Below are 21,196 nucleotides of genomic sequence, written 5' to 3' on the forward strand. Positions count from 1 at the left end.
TTTGGGTGTCCCCATTTTGGGGTACCTTGGGCCTAACATTCTGGAGCGCTGAGCATCTCCAATAACTATTGAAGTCCATGGGAGCTTGTAACAGGGTCAGCAGCCGCCTCTCATATGCGTCCCCTTTTCTCTGGCTGATAGTACCTGCAAACACAGTTCTTTTCAGGGGGAAGGGAGAGGGTCACCCACCTCTCGTGGATGGCTCCCTTTCTCTCTGTTAGGCACGAGCCTGCTTTTCTTTTTTGGTCTTACATCAGGGCGGCACCTGACTGTCGTGAGCATCCCCGGCCGCTGGTTCTCTTGGCCGGTCTTCGGCAGCTCAGCCCTCCGGCCAAGCCACAAACGCTGTCCTCCTTTCCGGGGTACGTAGTCCTGAGTTCTTATCACGGCCCTGGTATGGGGCTGTAGTTCAGAGGCTTCTTCCCAGAGGCACTTCCTTCTTCAGACACCCCGCCAGGGCCCATCTCAGTTCCCTCAGATGGTGTCCTTTTCAGCAGCCCTCCCTGGGTTCAGTCTGCAACCAGACCAGCAGGGCCCATCTCGGTAACCTCGTCTGGTCTGGCCAGATTCTGTGCAGGTTCAGCCTGCCTGCACTGACCTTTCGACAGCACCGCTGCTATTCTCTCCAGCCAGCCAGGTACCCAGTCTTTGGCAGCCTTCCCTGGGCTCAGTTCTGTCCGGTGAGCTCTCTCGTCATGCTCCACACCGCAACTGAAGGCTCTGCTCTGCTGCTTGCCTTTTATCTGGCCTTTCTGGCCCCTTATTGGTAGCTCCAGCAGCCCCTCTGATTGGCTGCTTTTCTGCAGCCACTCTAGGCTGCCTGGAGCACTTCTCGCTGCTGCTCTATTCTGGGACAGGGTGATGCAGGGCCGTGAGGCCTCCAGCAGGGGGCGTCTGGACTTAGTCCGCCCTGCCATAGCGCTACAGCCTAAGGTGTCTCCACTTGAGTCTCTCTCTGGATTTTGATGCGGAGAGAGAAAGTGTGAGTGAGTGTTTGTGTTTTAAAATCACAGGGTCCTTTGGAAAACCGTGGCACTTGTATTTGGAGAGAGATTCCATTTAACATCCATCATCTCGGTAAGCCGCGGGGGGGCGGCCTGCTGGTGCCTGAGATGGCGGCAGTCAGGCAGCCTTTGGCGGCTTGCTTGCGGGAGGTCCGCCGGTCCCGCAGATTCGGCAGCAATTCGGCGCGGGCACGCCGAATCTGCGCGACTGGTGGACCTCCTGCAGGCATGCCGCCAAATCCGCGTTACTGGGGACCTGCCGCAGGCGTGCTGCCAAAGGCAGCCTGCCTGCCTTGCTTGGGGCGGCAAAAAAGCTAGAGCCACCCCTGCCCAGGACTGACCCCTGGGGCACTCCGCTTGATACCGGCTGCCAACTAGACATTGAGCCATTGATCATTACCTGTTGAGCCCGACGATCCAGCCAGCTTTCTATCCACCTTATAGTCCATTCATTCAATCCATACATTTTTAACTTGCTGGCAAGAATACTGTGGGAGATGGTATCAAAAGCTTTGCTAAAGTCAAGATACATCATGTCCACTGCTTTCCCCATATCCACAGAGCCAATTATCTCATCATAGAAGGCAATCACATTGGTCAGGCATGACTTGCCCTTGGTGAATCCATGTTGACTGTTCCTGATCACCTTCCTCTCCTCCAAGTGCTTCAAAATTGATTCCTTGAGGACCTGCTCCATGATTTTTCCAGGGACTGAGGTGAGGCTGATCAGCCTGTAGTTTCCCGGATTCTCCTTCTTCCCTTTTTTTAAAGATGGGTACTACATTAGCCTTTTTCCAGTCATCCGGGACCTTCCCTGATCTCCATGAGTTTTCAAAGATAATGGCCAATGGCTCTGCAATCACATCAGCTAACTTCTTCAGCACCCTCTGATGCATTGCATCCGGCCCCATGGACTTGTGCATGTCCAGCTTTTCTAAATAGTCCATATCCTGTTCTTTCACCAGTGAGGGCTACTCACCTCCTCCCCATACTGTGCTGCCCAGTGCAGCAGTCTGTGAGCTGACCTTGTCTGTGACGACCGTGGCAAAAAATGCATTGACTGTGTCAGCTTTTTCCACCTCATCTGTCACTAGGTTGCCTCCCCCATTCAGTAAGGGTCCCTGACCTTTTTCTTGTTGCTAACATACCCATAGAAATCCTTCTTGTTACCCTTCATATCCCTTGCTAGCTGCAACTCCAATTGTGCTTTGGCCTTCCCGATTACACCCCCGTATGCTTGAGCAATATTTTTATACTCCTCCCTAGTCATCTCTCCAAGTTTCTACTTCTTGTAATCTTCCTTTTTGTTTTTAAGCTCACCAAAGATTCCGCTGTTCGCCTGCCATATTTGCTATTCTTTCTGCACATTGGGATGGTTTGTTCCTGCGCCCTCAACAAGGCTTCTTTAAAATACAGCCAGCTCTCCTGGACTTCTTTTCCCCTCATATTAGCTTCCCAGGGGATCCTGCCCATCAGTTCCCTGATTTTTTTCCTTTTGTCAGGATCCTGAACTCGACCATCTCATGGTCACTGCCTCCCAGGTTGCCACCCACTCCTACTTCCCCTACCAATTCTTCCCTGTTTGTGAGCAGCAGATCAAGAGGAGCATGACCCCTAGTAAATTAGGTTCCTTAATTGTCATGTGGTTGACATTCTGTTTCCCAACAAAATCTGCATGCAACTTTTTTGTATCATATAGTAAAACTTGGGATTCTGAATAGTTAAAATAACATTCCCAGTTCCACATCTGGATAACTTCAGGTGACTGAGTACAGAAGTGCCATGGATCTGAGATGAAAATAATGTACTACTCAGTGAGTAAAGTGGCAGAATCTGGCTCTTGGTAAAGAACATAGGGGTCAATTACACAATAAATGGCCACTCTTCGCATGAAGGTTCCATGTATAAATAGCTTATAAAATGTTAATAAATTATTAGTAGATGTTTTAATAAAATGATAATCAATTGTTATAGAGTCCAGTGCTGTATCTGAGACCACATTGGTCCCATTTCTCTTTTTAAAGGATTAAGCGAAATAAATTTTTTGAAGACCTTCAACACAAATGGTGGAAACACAAAATAATTCAGAAGGCCTGTGTATGACTGTTAACCAACCCAACCTGCAGCCCAATACCTTCTCAATAGCCTGGGAAAAGAGAGAGAAATAGAGAAATATAGTACAGTATATTCAAAAAGCTCCAGTGTTTCCCTGACTCCAGAAGGATTTCATCCTAAGTAGATAGCCATCCAGCCATATGAAGCAAATTACCCAAAATCATCTGATTTTTTGTATGCCCCAATTACCGTGTGTCTAACTTGGTCCTGATATTTTCACAAGTTCTGAACACCTACCATAGCACTTGAAGTCAATGGGACCTGCAGGTGCTCAGCATTTCTGTAAAATCAGGCCCAAAATGTCTTAAATTTGGCTCCAAGCAACTGAGACAGTGAAAATCTCAGGTCACATTTGAAAATGTTGGCACTGCTCTTTTGAGAAGGTGGAGTCCAGGTTAAATATTTGTTTTGAGGTCTTGTTAGATTTTCCTATCTCAGTGTGAATTGTTTTTGTATGCAAAAACAGACCTGTGGCTCAGTAAAATTCTACAAATGCCTTTATGCCATCTCACTATGAATCCCCCCCCCACCAAAAGAAGAACCCCCCCCCCCCAACAAACAACAACAACAAACCTCCTATGCTGACATGAACCTTACATCAGGCATATGGGAAGATTACCCTTTGTTTCTACTTAGATTAGCTAACAACTTTTTAGGTGTATCCCAATACTACTCCATTCTTCCTTCCTTATATGGAAGATTCCTGTTAATGCTGGTCGGAGTTAAGTGCAAAAATGACCCATGTATCAATAGAAGAATATACTTGGTTGTTATATGCAATATCTATTTTTGCCTTCAGGGTTAAAGGTGGATTTAAAGGCTTCCCTTTTTACCTTTTAATTTGGCTAGGTTGTCTTCTAGTTCTTTTTCCTATTGTGTTTGGCACACGTGACTCTTCTTTTGCCCTGTGGGAATCCGAGAGTATTACGATGCTCTACATGATTGCTTTAAAAGTCTCTGAAAGCAATGAAGAGCTGGAGATATTATGTTGTAGGAAAGATATTAAGTTGTACTGGAGGAATTCCATATGTTGCACAAGTGTTATTAAACTTCCAGCTTCTAGGCACTGGGTTTTGCAGTCCTGAAAAGCAAATCTTAGATAACCTGGACTTGGGTATGAAATAGATGTTACCTGTCTCACAGAAAGAGAAAGAGTTGATCAAATGGATCCTACAAATGAAGTAATAATCAGTTTAAGCACATGGTTTTCCACTTCTCTGGTGTCAGGTTCCTTATTTATTTTTGTCAATTCCTTGGTTTGCAGGGACATGAGTAAAAAGGTGCCTAAATCTTAATTCATAATAGACTCCACCTATTGTCTTCTTATGACTAGTGAGTAATGTGCTAATACAGACTTTGAACACAGCGTAAACATTTTCCTCATAGCTATTGGTTGCTTGTAGCTTGGTTGTCTCTGCACTGATCTCCAGTATCTGTCTGTGTAGCTTGCAGTCAGTTACCCGCATTGTTTCTCTACTAAAAATAAAAAGATCTCTTCCTTTTAACACAATAATGAAGTGACCAGAGTACAATCATTCCTCTGCTACCTTGTGGATAAATTCTGAACTGATGATGCGTATCTCACATCCCGTTTGCTACTTACAGCTACTGTAGTAGAAACTTACTTTAGCTAAAGGAATAGAGGTCTGTGCTTCTGGGCCGCATTGAAGGAGATGTGTGACTTTAAGATCGTGAGCAGTGCCGTTGACGCCCATGTCACATTGCAAGTGCTCCAGTGTTTTCCTGGGAGCAGAGAGAGAGCTAAGTTTTCTCCCTGTCCTTGCTGTAAAGTTCTGAGTGGCCACGGCATGTAACGGATCGAAAAGCGGGACATTCTTAGGTGGCCACAGGCTGGCTACAATAAATGTCGAGAAATGTGTGTGTAAATCAAAGTCTTTCCCATCTTTGCATTCAGTTCCTAACTGATAGCAGTTTTCTAGTGCTCTCCAAGGTACAGGATTATCATTTTTGACTGAAATTGAGGATTTATTTTAATTGGATGTTGCACCCCTCTAATATTTCATGAGGAAAGTTTCAAACAATCGGCATTACTTTTACTGGGGACATTTCTGAAGCCTGAGCCTTTCCGAGACATTACCGTATGAAATAAACAGGAACAGAAATGTGCATGCCTCAGCTGCGTATCCATAGCCAGTAGCAATGTTATATTCAAATGAAGATAGACATTCTGTACCCTTCGCCTCTTCAGGCATAGTGCGTCATGTTGTTTCTGGTTTAATAAAATTTCAGTACACAGAAAAAAATCATTTTATTTACAGATATATACAGAGCCAAGCCCATAACTTTCCATGATACTGTAGCAATAGTTGCCAGGTCTGTGTGGGCGTTCTCCTGTCAGGAATGGTGATCATTGGAAGATTCAATAGAACAGTACCCCGTTATTTCTAAAGTAAGCAGAATAAGCAGGAAAGTTGAGCACATTTTTGGCTTACCTTTCCTCTACCCATCCTATGGACATAGACCAAGTGTGTTTCAGGAGTAGTTGCATCTGTTTGCAGATGATCTGGGGCGTAGACAAAGCAAGGTCAAGGCTTGGCAGGATAATTTCGAATTCTAATTATTCAGAGCCACCACCAGACAGTGCAGAAACGACACCTCCGAAATGTCTGAACAAAGGAATCCCTATAAACCAAGTAATCAAAGAAAACATTGCTGGGCTAGCCTGATAGTGACTGTCATACTGAGGATCTTGTGCAGCGCCATGCACAGGGCCTAGATCCAAACAGCTTGATCTCCACCGCCGTGCGTTGTCATTTATACCTGCCATTCCAGAGGTGGTGTTCCATTCCCATTTTGCGCTCACGTGGAGATAGAGCTGATCAAGGAAAAGAAAGGGAGGGAATTAAAGGGGGGGGAAGGCTACTTTTGGTCAAAATGTGGTTTCAGTGTTTCCACTAGCTGCATTGTGCACTGATGTAAATGACCACATAAGAGGCCAGGTGGAGAATTGGTCCCACAACCCTTCCTCATCATTGAACCTCATCAGATTTCTTTTGGCCCAATCCTCTAATTTGTCTAGGTCCCTCTGGATCCTATCCCTACACTCCAGCGTATCTACCACTCCTCCCAGTTTAGTGTCATCTGCAGACTTGCTGAGGGTGCAGTCCACGCCATCCTCCAGATCATTAATCAAGATATTGAACAAAACCAACCCCAGGATCGACCCTTGGGGCACTGCGCTTGATACCAGCTGCCAACTAGACATGGAGCCATTGATCACTACCTATTGAGACCGACGATCTAGCCAGCTTTCTATCCACCTTATAGGCCAGCTGTGGAGTCTCAAGAATGGGAGTGTTAAAGTAAGAGAAAATGGAAGTTTATCAGCGGGAGAGTAGGGGAGAAATGCACTGGAAAGCTTGCTGTCCTGAGAGCTGTGGCTTATAGTTTCCTGCCCTGTGGCTGTAGCTAAATGAAGCCAAAGAGGAGGCATCTGAGTGAAAGTTCAGGTGTTTTACGGAAAATACAAATGACTCATGGGTCAGATCGAGAACCATCACCCAGAACTTCAACTGAAAGCAAAAATAATCCAGTCAGAAAGTCAGAAAACAATCTGGAATAAAAAGCCTGCCCGTTTGTAAAGGTTCAGATTAATCTTGGTGTGACAAATGTCCCCATCCATTCCAATTACATTATACTGAGATCCTTTTTCGGGGGGAGGGGAGGAGGAAGTTAGGCGTTGGCCTCTCCCCCAGCTGACTCCAGACTGTGTGCATGCAAAAAGGCTGCTTGTTCTGAGGCAAGGATTTCAATGATGGGAGGGTGGCTAAGAGATTTCCTTATCATAAAATTCTCATGGAAGTGAGAGTAGGATGTCTACAAGCCATTCCAACGTGATTCCTCACTGAGCATGTGGGATAACCTTACTTTGATTATTGTATATATTTTCAGTTGGTGCTTAACAGAGGTTTCCGTTTTGCAATGTGAAAAAGTGATTGCCAAACTTCTCCTTCCCCTCTGATCTCTTGGAGAGAAGAAAAATAAATCCATTGCGAAATCTATTGGATATATTGAATGGTGGCTTAAAACCAATCCATTGATGCTGACCAAGCAGACTATGTGCTTTGAATAATGGAAAGACATTTAGGTACTTTTGAGGCAATACAGTGTTTGAGCCAATACTTCTGCAATGCATTGTGGTCTGTAAACCTCTGCGTTTCTTTCATAGATTCTAAATTCAGAAGGGACCACTGTGATCATCTAGTCTGACCTGCATAACATAGGCCAGAGAACTGCCCCAAAATAATTCCTTAATTCTTAAGGTTCCTTTTCCGAATAAATAACGAAAATATGTTTTGCTGCTGCTCTCTGACTGGCCATCGAAATAGCTGACAGGAATCAACTTTTTTTTTTTAGTTCCTAAGCCAAAACTACAGGAGCAGATTACTCAGATGAAAGCTGTAAAAACAGACCCATCAGCAGAACAGTTTTGTGCTATCCAATGTATAGTGTACATGTATCAGTTTAGTTCAACTACTCTGACCCATCCATTACTAAACAAGATGAGAACCTGCTTTTCAAGGAATCGTAGTTAAAGCAGAAAAGCAATTTACTCTGAAGACAGAAACCATACACTGGATCATAACTGTGAACTTCTCGCAGTATATCTGCTCAAACCATTAAAACACTAGCAAAGGTCTTGATGGCTCAATGGATTGGTCTATGTAGAGTTAGTTGAACTGTCCATTACACATATTCATTATGAATTTACCTACCTTTAAAAGTGAATCATTCATAAGCCAGCCCTGATTTCTGCTAATGTCCTACTTAGTAATAAGCATTCATGGTGAGGCTTTTATTGGAGTTGTGAATGACAAATAAAGAGCAGAATCTTGTGAAAACAAAAATGTAAGCTATTCAAAAGTGACATGAGTAGCCGACTCTGAGCAGTTTTGAAAATTTCACCCTAATAGGCCAAGATTAATGCAGTAGGTGAATGTATGTGTGTTATGTATTAACATGCATTATTAGTTGATTTGTATAAGCCATGATGTATGGATGTGACGTCAATAAAAAGCCACATTATGAAAAAGAATAGCTTTAGCCCATTGGTTGTTTGCAAGCTGTTTTCTTTGAATATTTCTTCATTCATGCTATGTGACTGGTCACACAATTCACGTGGTATTATTTCTGCTCCAATATGGAGACAATGGAAATTTGCAAACAAATTCTAAATAAGAAACATTCACAGGGTGGTTTTGGATGAATAATCACGTTCCGTAGGCTAAATTTTTTGAAAATATTGGGATTTCTGAACCGTGCAAATATCCACTAAGCAATAAAAGCAAATGGCTGGAAATTTTCAACACAGGAACTGTCTGAACACTTGAATAAAATGATCAGGGCTAGCCTGGGACTTGGGAAATATGGGTTTAATTCCCCGCTCCACTATGCAGCTCCTTTGTGACCGTGGGTGAGCTGTTTAGTCTCTCTACATCTCAGTTGCTTACAGGAGGTGTGGAGAGATAAAAGCACCACCTCACCTCATGGTGGTGCTGAGAGGAGAAAGGCATTAATTATTGTGAGGGCTCAGATACTATGGGAATGAAATATGGAACGGTGATGGCGGATAGCTTTCTCATGTGGTATTTAGAGCCTGATCTAATGCCCAGTGAAATCAATGAAAGGGCTTTTATTCAATGGATATTGGGCAAGAACTTCAATGACATTCTGCATATCACTCACTGACTGTACCAGGCCCCGTACTACAGCCCCTAAATTACTATAATTAGAGCTGGATAAAAGTTTTTAAATGAAACTTTTTTTTCCAAAAAAATACAGATTTGGGTCAACCAAGAAAGTTCACAAATTATTCCCAAAGTCACCCGAGGCAACCAAAGTGTTTCATGTCACCCAAAATGTTTGGTTTGACCTGAAACAAATTTTATTTTTTTCAACTTAGTCCAGTGAACCGAAGAAGCACAGGTCGATCGTGAAGGGGAGTTATGCTTGAGGAAGACCTCTAGGCTCAGTCCTCTTATTTTGCTGTATTCATTTGCTTTCATTAGTGCATTAGTCATATTTTTTGCAGCGTTGGAGCTCAATTAATAATATTATATTGATTGGAATCAGATCATTGTAGTATTTACACTGAGCTAAAGCCAATGTGAATAATGCATTGAGATTAAATCAACTGCAACGTAAACATGGTCTTTTTCCCCCAGAACTGCTCTCACTTGAAAGCGAGAGAACCCGGTTGGCTGTTTTACACCTTTTTCTCTTAGGAAGATCCTCCTCCTTGCTGAGTAGAGGTCATCTCCTAAACTACCATTCATATTAACCCCAAAGTGAGGGAGCCTCATAAAACTGAAAATCCACTTGTAGGGGCTAGTGCTGGCCATCAAAAGTCAGAGTGCTGTGAAATGCAGTTGGAGGATGGCTTGGATAAAGGAATCGTAGACTGGGCTATGTTGTTTCTAAGATTAGATAGATTGTAACAATAGTGAACGATTTAAAAAAAATATTCTGGGACGGATTCTTTCGATGGAGTAAATACCAACTTTTTGAGTTTTTCAAGAAAAAAATATTTCCCCTTAAAGAACAAACATCTATTTGTTCAATACATTTTTCTATTTTACTTTTAAAATATTAGAAAACAATTAATTTAAATCCACAACAGCCTGGCAATTTTTGGTTCAAACAATAACAGTAATAATAATAAAGCATGCAGGAGATTCAGTGACTATCTTCTCCTTTTTGTGTTAGCTTAACCCTAAACCAATGCTTAGTTTTATTTTTTTTTTTTAAATATTAAAGTTTGACAGCAACCTTCTGCTCACTCCGTACACCAAAATTAACCAGGAGCACGTTTTTATGGATGACTTAAAATGCCCCGAAGCCAGGGCTTTACAGCAGAAATGCAAACATATTAATATTTGTAAATATAGCTGTGGTAATGGCATTTCTCTCACACAAAGACAGAATAATGGAGATAGAAAGTTTTAGGTATTTGCTTTATTCCTGAGTGGTCCAGCTATGTTTGAGTTATGCAGATCAGCTGCAAAGAATGTAATGCCTGCATGCACGCTACACCATCATATATTGTGACTATCCTGTGTATTTTATAAAAGAGATTCAAAATGTTTTGGGGATCTTTAAAATTTTATTCTTCTGTCTAACTCCACTTTCTAGAGTCCAAGCCTACAGCCCTTCTGGGGGGGGAGAAAAATAGATATAAGCTCCCATTTCGGTTCCTAATGGATCAGAAGATGTGGTACTTCAAACCTGGTTTTGGTCCAGGATTGAGTGTTGCCTCTCGTGGCTTCTGGACCAGTGTAATTTTCAGGGAGAAGTTCCTATGGGAAAGTAGGAAACGTTTGTTTCTTTTTTAATGGCATCACTTTCGAAGGTGCTCAGAGCTGGTGGAAGAGGTGGATAAATAGGCGAAGTTCCAGCAATTCAGGACCTAGCGTGTTTCCATTTATTTTTTTCAAACGAAAATCATGCTCACATACCACACAATGGTGGAAGGCATAGAACTGGTTCAATATTAATTGGGGACCAGATTCTTACTGATGCACTGTGTGTGTGTGTGTGTGTGTGTGTTTGGGGAGTGGGGGGAAAGGATGCTCAAGGAGGTTTTGGGAGACCAATGGAGGTACCGTTCCTGTCCTGTGGTGCGTGAGGTTGGGAGGATAGTGAACTGCACTTCATGATGGGCTGTAGTAGGAGGCACAGAAGAGGTGCTGTTGAGACACTTCAGCCCATGGATAATGGTGTCGTTCAGTGAGAAACAATCTAGTCCATTGGACCCTGGTTTCTTTTCCTAGCTCTGCCATTGATCTGCTGTGCTTCTCCAGGCAAGTGACTTCAACTCTCTGTACCTACATCTTTCTTGTCTATTCATCTGGTAAGCATTCCAGGCCACTGTATCTGTACAACGCCTTGTAGGGTGGGCCCCTCGAGCTTGGCCGGGGTCTCTAGATGTTCTGTAATATACATAAAAACAACAACAATGTGCTACTCAACATCATTCATGGGTCACAGAATGAGGCTTTTAATTTTTTCCAGTATATAACAACCCAACTGTAACCACATTAACAAGCATGCCCAGCGGGATATTTTACCAATAATTACTTCACTACTTCTGTAATGTGTTGTCCATAAGGCTAGGGCTCCTGTCCCTTCTTCCATTGGCGTTCACCGCTAGTTGAAAAAGAAGTCCCTTTAACAGCTGTGTGGAGACGGCCAGAGACTCAGCAAGAGAAAACACTATCGAGACCATTTTCCTTTAAGTGGCATTTGCCAGAGGTCTGCTTTTTAGGAAGAAACTGTTTCGTTCGACTTGTAATTCCAACAGAAACTTTGCGTCGTTGTTGAACGTGAGATGGAAGAGTCATTCACAAAATAACTAGGCCAATCCTTGGCACCGCTGGAACTGAAGCGTAGCTGTGAAGTCAGTGGAGCGACTTGGTGTCAAACTGGTTTAATGTCACGGAACGTTGGGCTGAACATGTCCCTTTTCGTGTGCTGTGACGTGCGGCCGTTGCAACTTGCTCAAGTATTTTCAATGCACGTTTCATTCAATTGTACAAACTTTTAACTGAGTCGTACCATAGCAACTGTCCGTATCATTACCAGAGCGGATTCTGTCGTGCACAGCTGTGTTGAAAAGAACTGCATTGTTCGTCATAGAGTGTTATAGGCATTCCAACTGTGTTGGCAGTTTAACAGAAGTGTTCGCTTTGAAAAGTTTGCACATTTGGGGAAAATAATTATTGATGTCGGAGAAGTTCTAATTATTGGAACAGACCATTTAAAAAAAAAAAAAGCCACGTAACTATTTTAACTCCCCCCCCCCACCCCAGGTATAGACAGCTGCCTGAAATTGTAACACGCTATGTATGATATGGCTATTGAAAAGTGGCTGGAGGCTTCTGTTATGTTTTAAGATGTTTCCAAACAGAAATGTGTGGTCTGATTTTCATTAATTTGACTTCAATGGGAGCTGCAGGGGCTCGACATCTCGGCAAATGTGTCCATTATAACTAGTGCTTTGGCACATTAAACTATTTTTATATATAAACCTAAGTAGAACAATACAACAAATAAATTCAATATCAAATTGCCTCAGGTATTGAAAAGAACAGCACAGAACTAGACCTGAGGTGCTCTGCTTAATTCTGCTCCTAGAGGGTTTTTCTGCAGCTATTTAAGCAGATGTGTTACGGCTGGAGGTTGAGTCATCACATATATCCCTCACCAGTGGGATAGATTTCTTTACAAGATATTTCTAACTAGAGTAATCAGTGATTGCTAACATAGACTAGTTCCAGGACCCCACTCCTGGTATTCTTTTGTGGGGAAAAATCTAGCCAGGCCTATTAGCTTTAAATCGACATAGGCCCGCCCTGCAGGCCACAGGCCTGAACCAAACTAAGTGTCATGTTCTCTGCCAGTAACTGTCAAAGGTTATGACCAGAGGAGGGGGGGCCAGAGAGGAAAATAATGAAAAGCCCCAGCTGCAGCAATAATAAAATGGGTGTTTATGGCTGGCGAAATATAATAAGCGCTTGTGTGAAGCAATAAGCAATGCAGTGATTGGCTAAACTGACTAATCATGCCCCCCCTCCCCAATCCAATTGCATAAATACCCCATTAGGTAATTGTACCCTGCCTGGAACATTTAAGTAACAGGCACCCCAAATGATGCAAAGAAATGACAGTATCGGAAACCACCAAAAAGACTCTCCTATTCCTGTCAATGACGTGTAATGTGTAATATGATTGCGGTTTTCGGCTTTAAAAAGGCAAATTGTACTTTGGATTGAGGTAGTAGTTCTCAGACTGCTACCCCAGCGTGTTGGTATGTATTGCAATAAACGGGCCTCACTTTGATTTCTCAGAGCCACAGGGCCCATGCTGCTCTCAGGTTTGTAGAGGTATCTCTGCAGCTGTACTGCATTCATTTTTACAAACAGCCAACCTAAAGTAACAATCTTTTTCGATGCTTGCTCAGATCAGGTGGACCAAAACAGCGGGAAGTGCCTCTGACAGATTCCAAGACTCGAGTGTCTTCAATGAAACTCTGAGGATTACAAATATCCAGCGACACCAAGGAGGCCGCTACTACTGCAAGGCGGAGAATGGTTTGGGTTCCCCAGCTATAAAATCAATCCGAGTGGATGTGTACTGTAAGTAAACAGCTCCCAGAGCTCTTATCAGAGTTTCCGTTTACCTCCTCTACTGTCTGGCACTGTGTGAAGGGGACCCAGGAGTACTAAGGAAGTGGGGAGCCCCAGACAAATTACAAACATGCAAACTTTTGCAATGTAGCTTAGAGAGAATACTCTGAGTCCAGTTCTGCAGCCTTTCCTCCTGCGAGTAATCTTAACTCCTGTGAATATCCCCATTGATGTTCAAGGGGCTGTTCACATGAGTAGGGGTTGCAAGTTCAGACTCTTGTGTTGAAAAAAGTTAACAGTATTATGACGAGACACATTTATTAGTTAGGACCTGATGGAGTTTCTTGGGAAGGGAAGTGTTGCGATCAGGATATGCTCTGAGTGCATGCAGTCACTCACCACTCCCCAGTTACCAATGCTTCTGTGTTCTCCACACGTACAGGGATTGCCCCTGACACATCAACAGTTGCCTGCAGCAAGTGCAGTATTCCGGATTCCACTGTTGTTAGTTAATGGTGCCCTTCTCGGGGCACCTCTGCGTATTCCAGGTTGAATGCATAATTTAAAAAAAAAAACATGTTGAAACCTTAATGAGTCGTCTTTCTATGAATTCTACTGCACAATACAGCCCCATGAGGTGTTGTGGATAATACAATTGTTTATACAAACTGTATCCAGAATAGTTATTGTGCTGAATCAAGTGAAGTGAGCAAAAATGAATAAACCTCAAAACCCAATAAAGGCCCAAACCTCTTATTATCTGCACAAAATGAGCCTAGAGGTGAAGGAAGTGGTCTTTGAGATTTTAGGGGAAAACTTGCAATGCTATAAAAGGGAGTCAGGGGCCAATTTGTACCTTTGAAACTCTCCCCCAAATGGTCTATGTAAGTTTTACAGGTGAGCAGTAGTACAGTATTTCCTACACACTACACATGCTCATGGAAAGTGAGTGCCCAGTAGAACTTGGAATATGTTATGTTGCTTGACACAGCAGCCAGGGGTCGGGTCTCCGAACCCCTTCGCCAGAACCATGGAGCAAAGGCAACGGATAGGGAATGGAATTGACCATTTCCTCACACTGGGAGCTTGCAGTAAAATCAGTTCATTGGGCTAACAGAAAAGCAAATCCAGATCTGACCTGCCCATGTCCCAGCTACAAAGACATAACTAGTCACAGAAGTGAAATATAGTCCCTTCTCATTACTGGATAGAGCATTTCCCACTAGATGTCTAGAGAGCTTTCCCCCTGCATTTGTGTATATACGCAGTACGGCTGTACCTGCCCATAGCACAGTGGAAAGTTTTGAGTGCCTAATGCACATACATTTACACAGACCGCAGGATAAGGAAAGCAGGATCAAAGTCTTTTCTTTTTACTACTTCAAAGGAGAAGGTCCTTGCAGTGAACATTTGGAGGATCCTATAACGTAAGAGGCATTGTCTCAAAGATGGTTTTTAAAAGGACAGCAGGGTTCCAAATTAGTGACAGTTTTTTTTCTTTTACTGAACCCTTTAAAACATAAGCCGATCAGCCTCTATAAGATTTCAAGATGTGTGACTCTCATGAACAGATTTCATCAGCAATAAAAGCACCGTATCGCTTTTTGACATAGGGTAGGAGAGTTTGCAGTTCTAGAAGACCAGTTGTACATGCTGCTAGGTTAGTTATCAGTTTTTAAAATCTGAGTAAACTGCTTTTTCAATAGGTTTTCCTGCCCTAAAGAGACTGCTAGCCCACTCTTTAATTCACTCAGTTTACTGATGTGCCTTGTTTAATTCACCAGATTAGTCACACTTTATATCAATGGTGAATTTATAAATTGTTCCTAAAGGATTAACAGGTGTTTTAATAAATAGAGAGACAGGATGGGTGAAGTCATATCTTTTACTGGGCCTCATCCACTTTGTCACTCTAATATCCTGAGACCGACATGGCTACAACAAACACCGTTTTACTCGTTTGTTCATGTATTACAGATTGTTACAGAGTCCAGTAGGCCAAATGATTGTTGGTAACCTTGCTTAATAACCATATATAACACCTTCTACTTGATGTGCTAAGGACCATCCGTACACGCACACATGTAGACCGTGTCTACACTAGCAAGCTTACAGGAGTACAGCTGTATCGATGCAGCCGCTCTGTGCTGATGGGAGAGAGCTCTTCCGTCGACATAATAAAACCACCTCGGTGATGGACGGTAGCTACGTTGGCAGGAGACGCTCTCCCACCAGCAGTGCACATGAGTGCTTATGCTGGCGAAACTTACGTTGCTGAGGAGTTGTTGGTTTTTTTCTTTGAGCAACATAAGTTTTGCTGACGTAAGTGGAGGTGTCAACGTGGCGTTAGTGTTCACACTGCAGCCTTGCTCCCGCGGATGTAATAATTCCACCTCCACGAGAGGCGCCGGGCTTTATGTCGGTGTGGTTAGGGCGACGCAGCGTCCATGTCGCCGCTGCTAATTATGTTGGCTGTTGGCTGTCATTCTTGTCAATTTCACGAGTCCAATTGACGAGAAAGCTGGGCTGTCACCGGTGTGCGGGGGCTCCAGTCCAGTCCCCCCCACCCAGCTCCCTGCTCCAAGCCAGGCTGCGCACTCCCCTCTTGGAGCCGGGTGCTTCCTGTAGGCTCCTGGCTCCCCACTGCTCACCACTGGGGCTGGCTCCCCACCGCAGCTGGGTTCCCAGCAGGGAATTCTACCCCTGGAGTCCAGGCAGCTCCCGGGAGCCTCGCGCCAACCCCTGGGTTCCCCACAGCGAGCTGAAGGTGCAGCCTGGCTGGGAATGGGGAGCTGGGCAGGCACAGCCTGGCAGCTGCCCAAAGGCTCCTGGCTCCCCACAGGGAGCCCAGCGGCCGACTGAGACCCCTGGGAGCAGGTCGGACTCTGGGCGTGGAGCTTGCAGCCAGGAGCCCGGCTGCAACAGGGAGCCAAGAGCCCGGGGAGCAGCCAGGCTCCTGGGAGTGGGGATCCCAGGGGGCAGCTCAGGCTCTCAGTCCCCCCCACTGCCCCTCTGAAGTTGAAGTAAGCGTTCTTGGTGAGGATGCACACCAGAGAGAGGGCAGTGTGGACACGAACCACAACAGCAATTACTGTGGTGGTTGTAAATTGACCTAACATGGGTCTACTTACGTTTCTATTGTCGACATGCCCTATATACGTATTCCGCTTCCCCAGAATCTTCCATACACACAGGGCCTAGGGGTATATCACTGAGGTCAGCTACAGGTAGCAAGCTGCTGAAAACCGCATAGGAAAATATTTGAGTCTTATTACATGAGGGTGACTTAAGGTCTCTTTTTAATATCCATCAATTGGAATTTCCTGAATTTCTTCATTTTAATTAATGTGCCTAAAACTAACACGAAAGCCTGGCCTGGCATTAAACATATAGTCAGTGCTCTTCAAGCTGTTGTTTTGGAAATGTTTGTAATTTTAAAGTTTGGATCCTTCTTGACTTAGACTGAGATTAGATCTGAGGGTCAGATTCTTCATCCTCTTTATAAATTGTTTTAGCTGTCATTTTCTTCTTGGATTTACTGAGATCTATTATTTATGGTCTATTTACATCTCATTCCACTTCTTGTGCTTGGGAATTTGTCATGCTTCTTGACTATGTCTTTAGGTCTTGGCCATGATTAAGTCCCAGAGGATTTGGCATGATAAACCAGTCGGTATTCTGACAACTATTTTATGGTCAAATATTTCTGAGCAGACAACTATGGAGGTAGGCTCAAGATGCAAAATCTGGATTGAACCTAGATTTAAAAAAACCCAAACAAACAGGAAACTGAGAGCTAAATAAAATTTTAAAGAAAAACAAAATCATGAAAGTCTGAAGTTTCACAGCTAAGGTACCTAAAATAGTTGACAATCAGAGGGACGATTGATGAGTTATCTTAAGTGCCTATACACAAATGCAAGAAGCCTGGGAAACAAGCAGGGAGAACTGGAAGTCCTGGCACAGTCAGGGAACTATGATGTGATTGGAATAACAGAGACTTGGTGGGATAACTCACATGACTGGAGCACTGTCATGGATGGATATAAACTGTTCAGGAAGGACAGGCAGGGCAGAAAAGGTGGGGGAGTTGCGTTGTATGTAAGAGAGGAGTATGACTGCTCAGAGCTCCGGTATGAAACTGCAGAAAAACCTGAGAGTCTCTGGAAAAAGTTGAGAAGTATGAGCAACAAGGGTGATGTCGTGGTTGGAGTCTGCTATAGACCACCAGACCAGGGGGATGAGGTGGATGAGGCTTTCTTCTGGCAACTAGCAGAAGTTACTAAGAAGGTGACTCTTTGTTATAGATACAGGAGTGAAAGAATCTGGTTTGCTCAGGGCCCACAAGCTGAATGAGGTCTTCATGCCAATACCTCCGAGATTCAGGGAGGCTCTTCAGTACCCTGCCTTCCACCCTCAGCAAGCCTTGCTCATTCTTAAGGACCCCAAAAGAATGATCAGCCCCCCATGAACCTGTTTAGGTTCATTGAATGGCAGCACTGTGGCTGGGAGGGATTCTTGAGGCCCCTGACATGCCCATTCTAAGCTTTCCAGTAATCCTCAATCCTGCTCTGCTTCCCCCTTCGTTCCCTTCTCCACCACCCTTCACGCTCAGCTGGCACCATCCATGCTCCCTCTTCTCCATGTCCTGCTCTCCAGCATGGAGCTTTGGAAGACACATAGGGAGCGTTTTGTAACTGAGGGTAGCAACACAAAGAGCACTTCAGTTTTCTCCCTTTCCCCCTGATGAGTCTTCCCCAGTGATTGGCTTACGTGGGATGTGTGTCTCCACAAAAAAGGGGCTGGAGAGTTGGGGCAAGGTTTTTAAACCACTGCGAGCTGCCAAATGCTCACAAATGGATGTGGACAAATTGGAGAGAGTCCAGAGAAGAGTAAGAAAAATGATGAAAGGTCTAGAAAACATGAGCTATGAGGGAAGATTGGAAAAAATTGTGTTTTAGTCTGGAGAAGAGAAGACTGAGAGGGGACATGACAGCAGTTTTCACGTACATAAAAGGTTGTTACAAGGAGGAGGGAGAAAAATTGTTGTTGTTAACCTTTGAGGATAGGACAAGAAGCAATGGGCTTAAATTGCAGCAAGGGCGGTTTAGGTTGAACATTAGGAAAAACTTCCTAACTGTCAGGGTGGTTAATCACCGGAATAAATTGCCTAGGGAGGTGGTGGAATCTCCATCATTGGAGATTTTTAAGAGCGGGTTGGACAAACACCTGTCAGGGATGGTCCAGATGGTGCTGTTCCTGCCTTGAGTGCAGGGGACTGGACTAAATCTCTCGAGGTCCCTTCCAGTGCTATGATTCTATGCTGAGCACTTTGGGAAATGTGCCCATATCACTTATCTTGCACCCAAATCCAGTGCTAGTGACTGCTGCGGGGTGTGGGGAAGGCAAGAGAACCATCTATGGAATCAACTGCAGGTTCGAGGCCTAGGTGCTTTCGTGACAGCTGAGCTCTTGTGCAAATCTGTTCATTACTTCCGTAAAGAAAGCGGAGTGCTCCAGAAATCCTTGAATGTTTTATTTTAAACTTGGCTGAGCCAATGAGGCATTTAGATGTTGCTATTTAAAATCTTAATAACGTTTATAGTTTGAGTTTAATCACCCAATCATCAGTCCTATGCACTAGATCTGCTCTGGAGCGTGCCACAAAACTAGGTTTTAAAACAAAACTCTTTTCTGTGTTTTGTTGTTTGCTACAAAATAGTCAAGCGAGTTAAAGATTTTTCTGGAATTTGGTGGACGCCTTTATCTTTAGGATATCACACTTCAGGAACCCCTGTGTCCATATGACTTCAAATGCAATAGAAAATGTTACCTTGGTTTTAGAGCTAATTTACCAGTTCTGGGGGAGAGATTCCTATGCCTTTGGGTTGTAGAAAGAAGAGCAACATTGGTATGCTTTTGTAAACTCGGCTGTAACCTTAATGAGGGAAGAAACAGTTGCTGCTCCATAATGTTGGCAATTTCAGCTGTGAAGGGACAAGGGGGAAATATTCTCGCAATTATGATAAATGTTTGATCTTTAGGGTTTTTATTACCATGCTTGGTTTTGGCCTGAGTTTCCTGGCACCAAGGTGTTAATATAAGCTTTATGCAAGATGTTTTGTAGTGTGCGTGAACTGTTGCCAACTATTGACTGTCCCAATTCTGCAATGACCTCTGTGTGGGCAGACCCCCCTCTGCCTGTAGGGGGCACCCCCTAAAGTCAGTGGGGCTCTGCCTGGGCCCAGTGATTCAACCACATAGAGCTCACTGCAGGATCAGAGCCTAAGGGTGGGATAGCCTCCGTATTTGGAAATAGGCAAAATCGGGGTAAATATCTGTCCATCTTATTCCTGCACCCCCACAAATGGAGGATGGGCTACGTGTTCCTTTTGTATTATTTTGAGTTCCCCATGATTATATTTGGAGGTGTTGTTAAAGTTATTAACCTGCTTATTATTCTGATATGTAACTTGGTGTGATCTGAGTGTGCTGGTTTATTCTTCTTCTGCTCCAGGATATGTAAAATATGTATTTCATACAAATATGAATGTGAACAGAACACCTCTAAAGAGTTAAACTAAGCAATGTATCAGAGGGGTAGCCGTGTTAGTCTGAATCTGTAAAAAGTAACAGAGGGTCCTGTGGCACCTTTGAGACTAACAGAAGTACTGGGAGCATAAGCTTTCGTGGGTAAGAACCTCACTTCTTCAGATGCAAGTGAAACTAAGCAATGGTTCTATAGATAGCAAGGGATTGAAGTCCTGTGGTGGATTGAAGGGAACAGAACTGTTTCATTAAGAATGAGTGGTTTACATTGGATACAGCCTGGCAGATAATTGTCTACCCCAGAGGGCTGGCTTTATTCCATTTGTTTCAAACCTGCCTATCATATTTCTGAATCCCGATCAGACCATTCTCAGGGAGTCCTTCAGATACACCTTTCCTAGCAAAGTGTATCAATTCAAGACCCTGCTTTTAGCATTCACGCTTGTCTGGCATGCCTAAAAATAGCAGCTGCAGTCTCTTTATGGGTGATGCCCGCGTGTTTGATCTTTAAAAAGATAGATAATTGGGTAGGGCTGATGGAATCCTTATTTTCATTCCAGCCCAAACCCCGGGCAGCCTCTTAAAAAGCAATCTTGGATTCTTATTAAACTTTAAAGGAATCTCGACGTTTGTGGACTCAGAATATATTGGGAAGCCAGATAAAGCAAAAGGCGAAGCCCCTGCTGACTAAGCAGGGTTGTTAGGTCAGAGCAGGTGTAGCAACAGCTTTAACACCGGCGCAACAAATTGCTGCAAATACCTAGTGGCATTGGGATACATGACGATGGAATTCAGACTGGTTCTAGCATTGAACTATAGTGGCCTCTTTCATTTATGTGGAAGCACAGATGTCACCTGACCATACTAATTTCTTTATGTTGAAATGAAAGGCACATGTGGTCATACACATTTAAAGAGGTCTCACATAAATGCTTTGAAATTTTAGAAGTCTAAAAACTACTTCAATTTATAAAACATGAGCGCATCATACACACCTTCCTATTCCCCCTGTCAAATACTGTTGGCCATTATAAAAGGTATCTCACATTTAAGACCCAGAGGAACTCAACTGATATTGACGCTTGTTTTCTTAACTTTCAACAAGCCATCCTTTGAGCTTATGAAAGCACCACCACCAACTAGTTAATGTGTGTGGAGTCTTGGAGACATACAGCAGCACTGGGAAATAAAGAAGTCCTACACGGAAACATATCCTTACGTGAAATTTGGACCACCAGTACCTCTTGTTCCCACTCAGTCTCTCAGCTCCCCCATGGCTCCCAGGCTCCCCTTTCACCCATTGCAACTCACCCTGGAGTAGAGCAGAGAGATTATTTTACCTCTGTATTTGGCACTGGTGTGACCACTGCTGGAATCCTGGGT

The 21,196-nt window shown here is 43.8% G+C and overlaps 1 protein-coding gene across 3 annotated transcripts in view; it reads left to right on the top strand.

Moving 5' to 3' along the window:
• The window catches only part of MDGA2 (MAM domain containing glycosylphosphatidylinositol anchor 2), a 615,965-nt gene that overhangs the window by 267,741 nt on the left and 327,028 nt on the right, over positions 1–21,196 (top strand). For all 3 annotated transcript variants that reach the window (XM_054027277.1, XM_054027279.1, XM_054027276.1), the window contains exon 3: positions 13,099–13,273. In XM_054027277.1, the coding sequence (XP_053883252.1) occupies positions 13,099–13,273 (175 nt within the window). The remainder of the gene's footprint in view (positions 1–13,098; positions 13,274–21,196) is intronic.

Source organism: Malaclemys terrapin, chromosome 4 (assembly GCF_027887155.1).
Source record: "Malaclemys terrapin pileata isolate rMalTer1 chromosome 4, rMalTer1.hap1, whole genome shotgun sequence".
Taxonomy (NCBI): domain Eukaryota; kingdom Metazoa; phylum Chordata; order Testudines; family Emydidae; genus Malaclemys; species Malaclemys terrapin.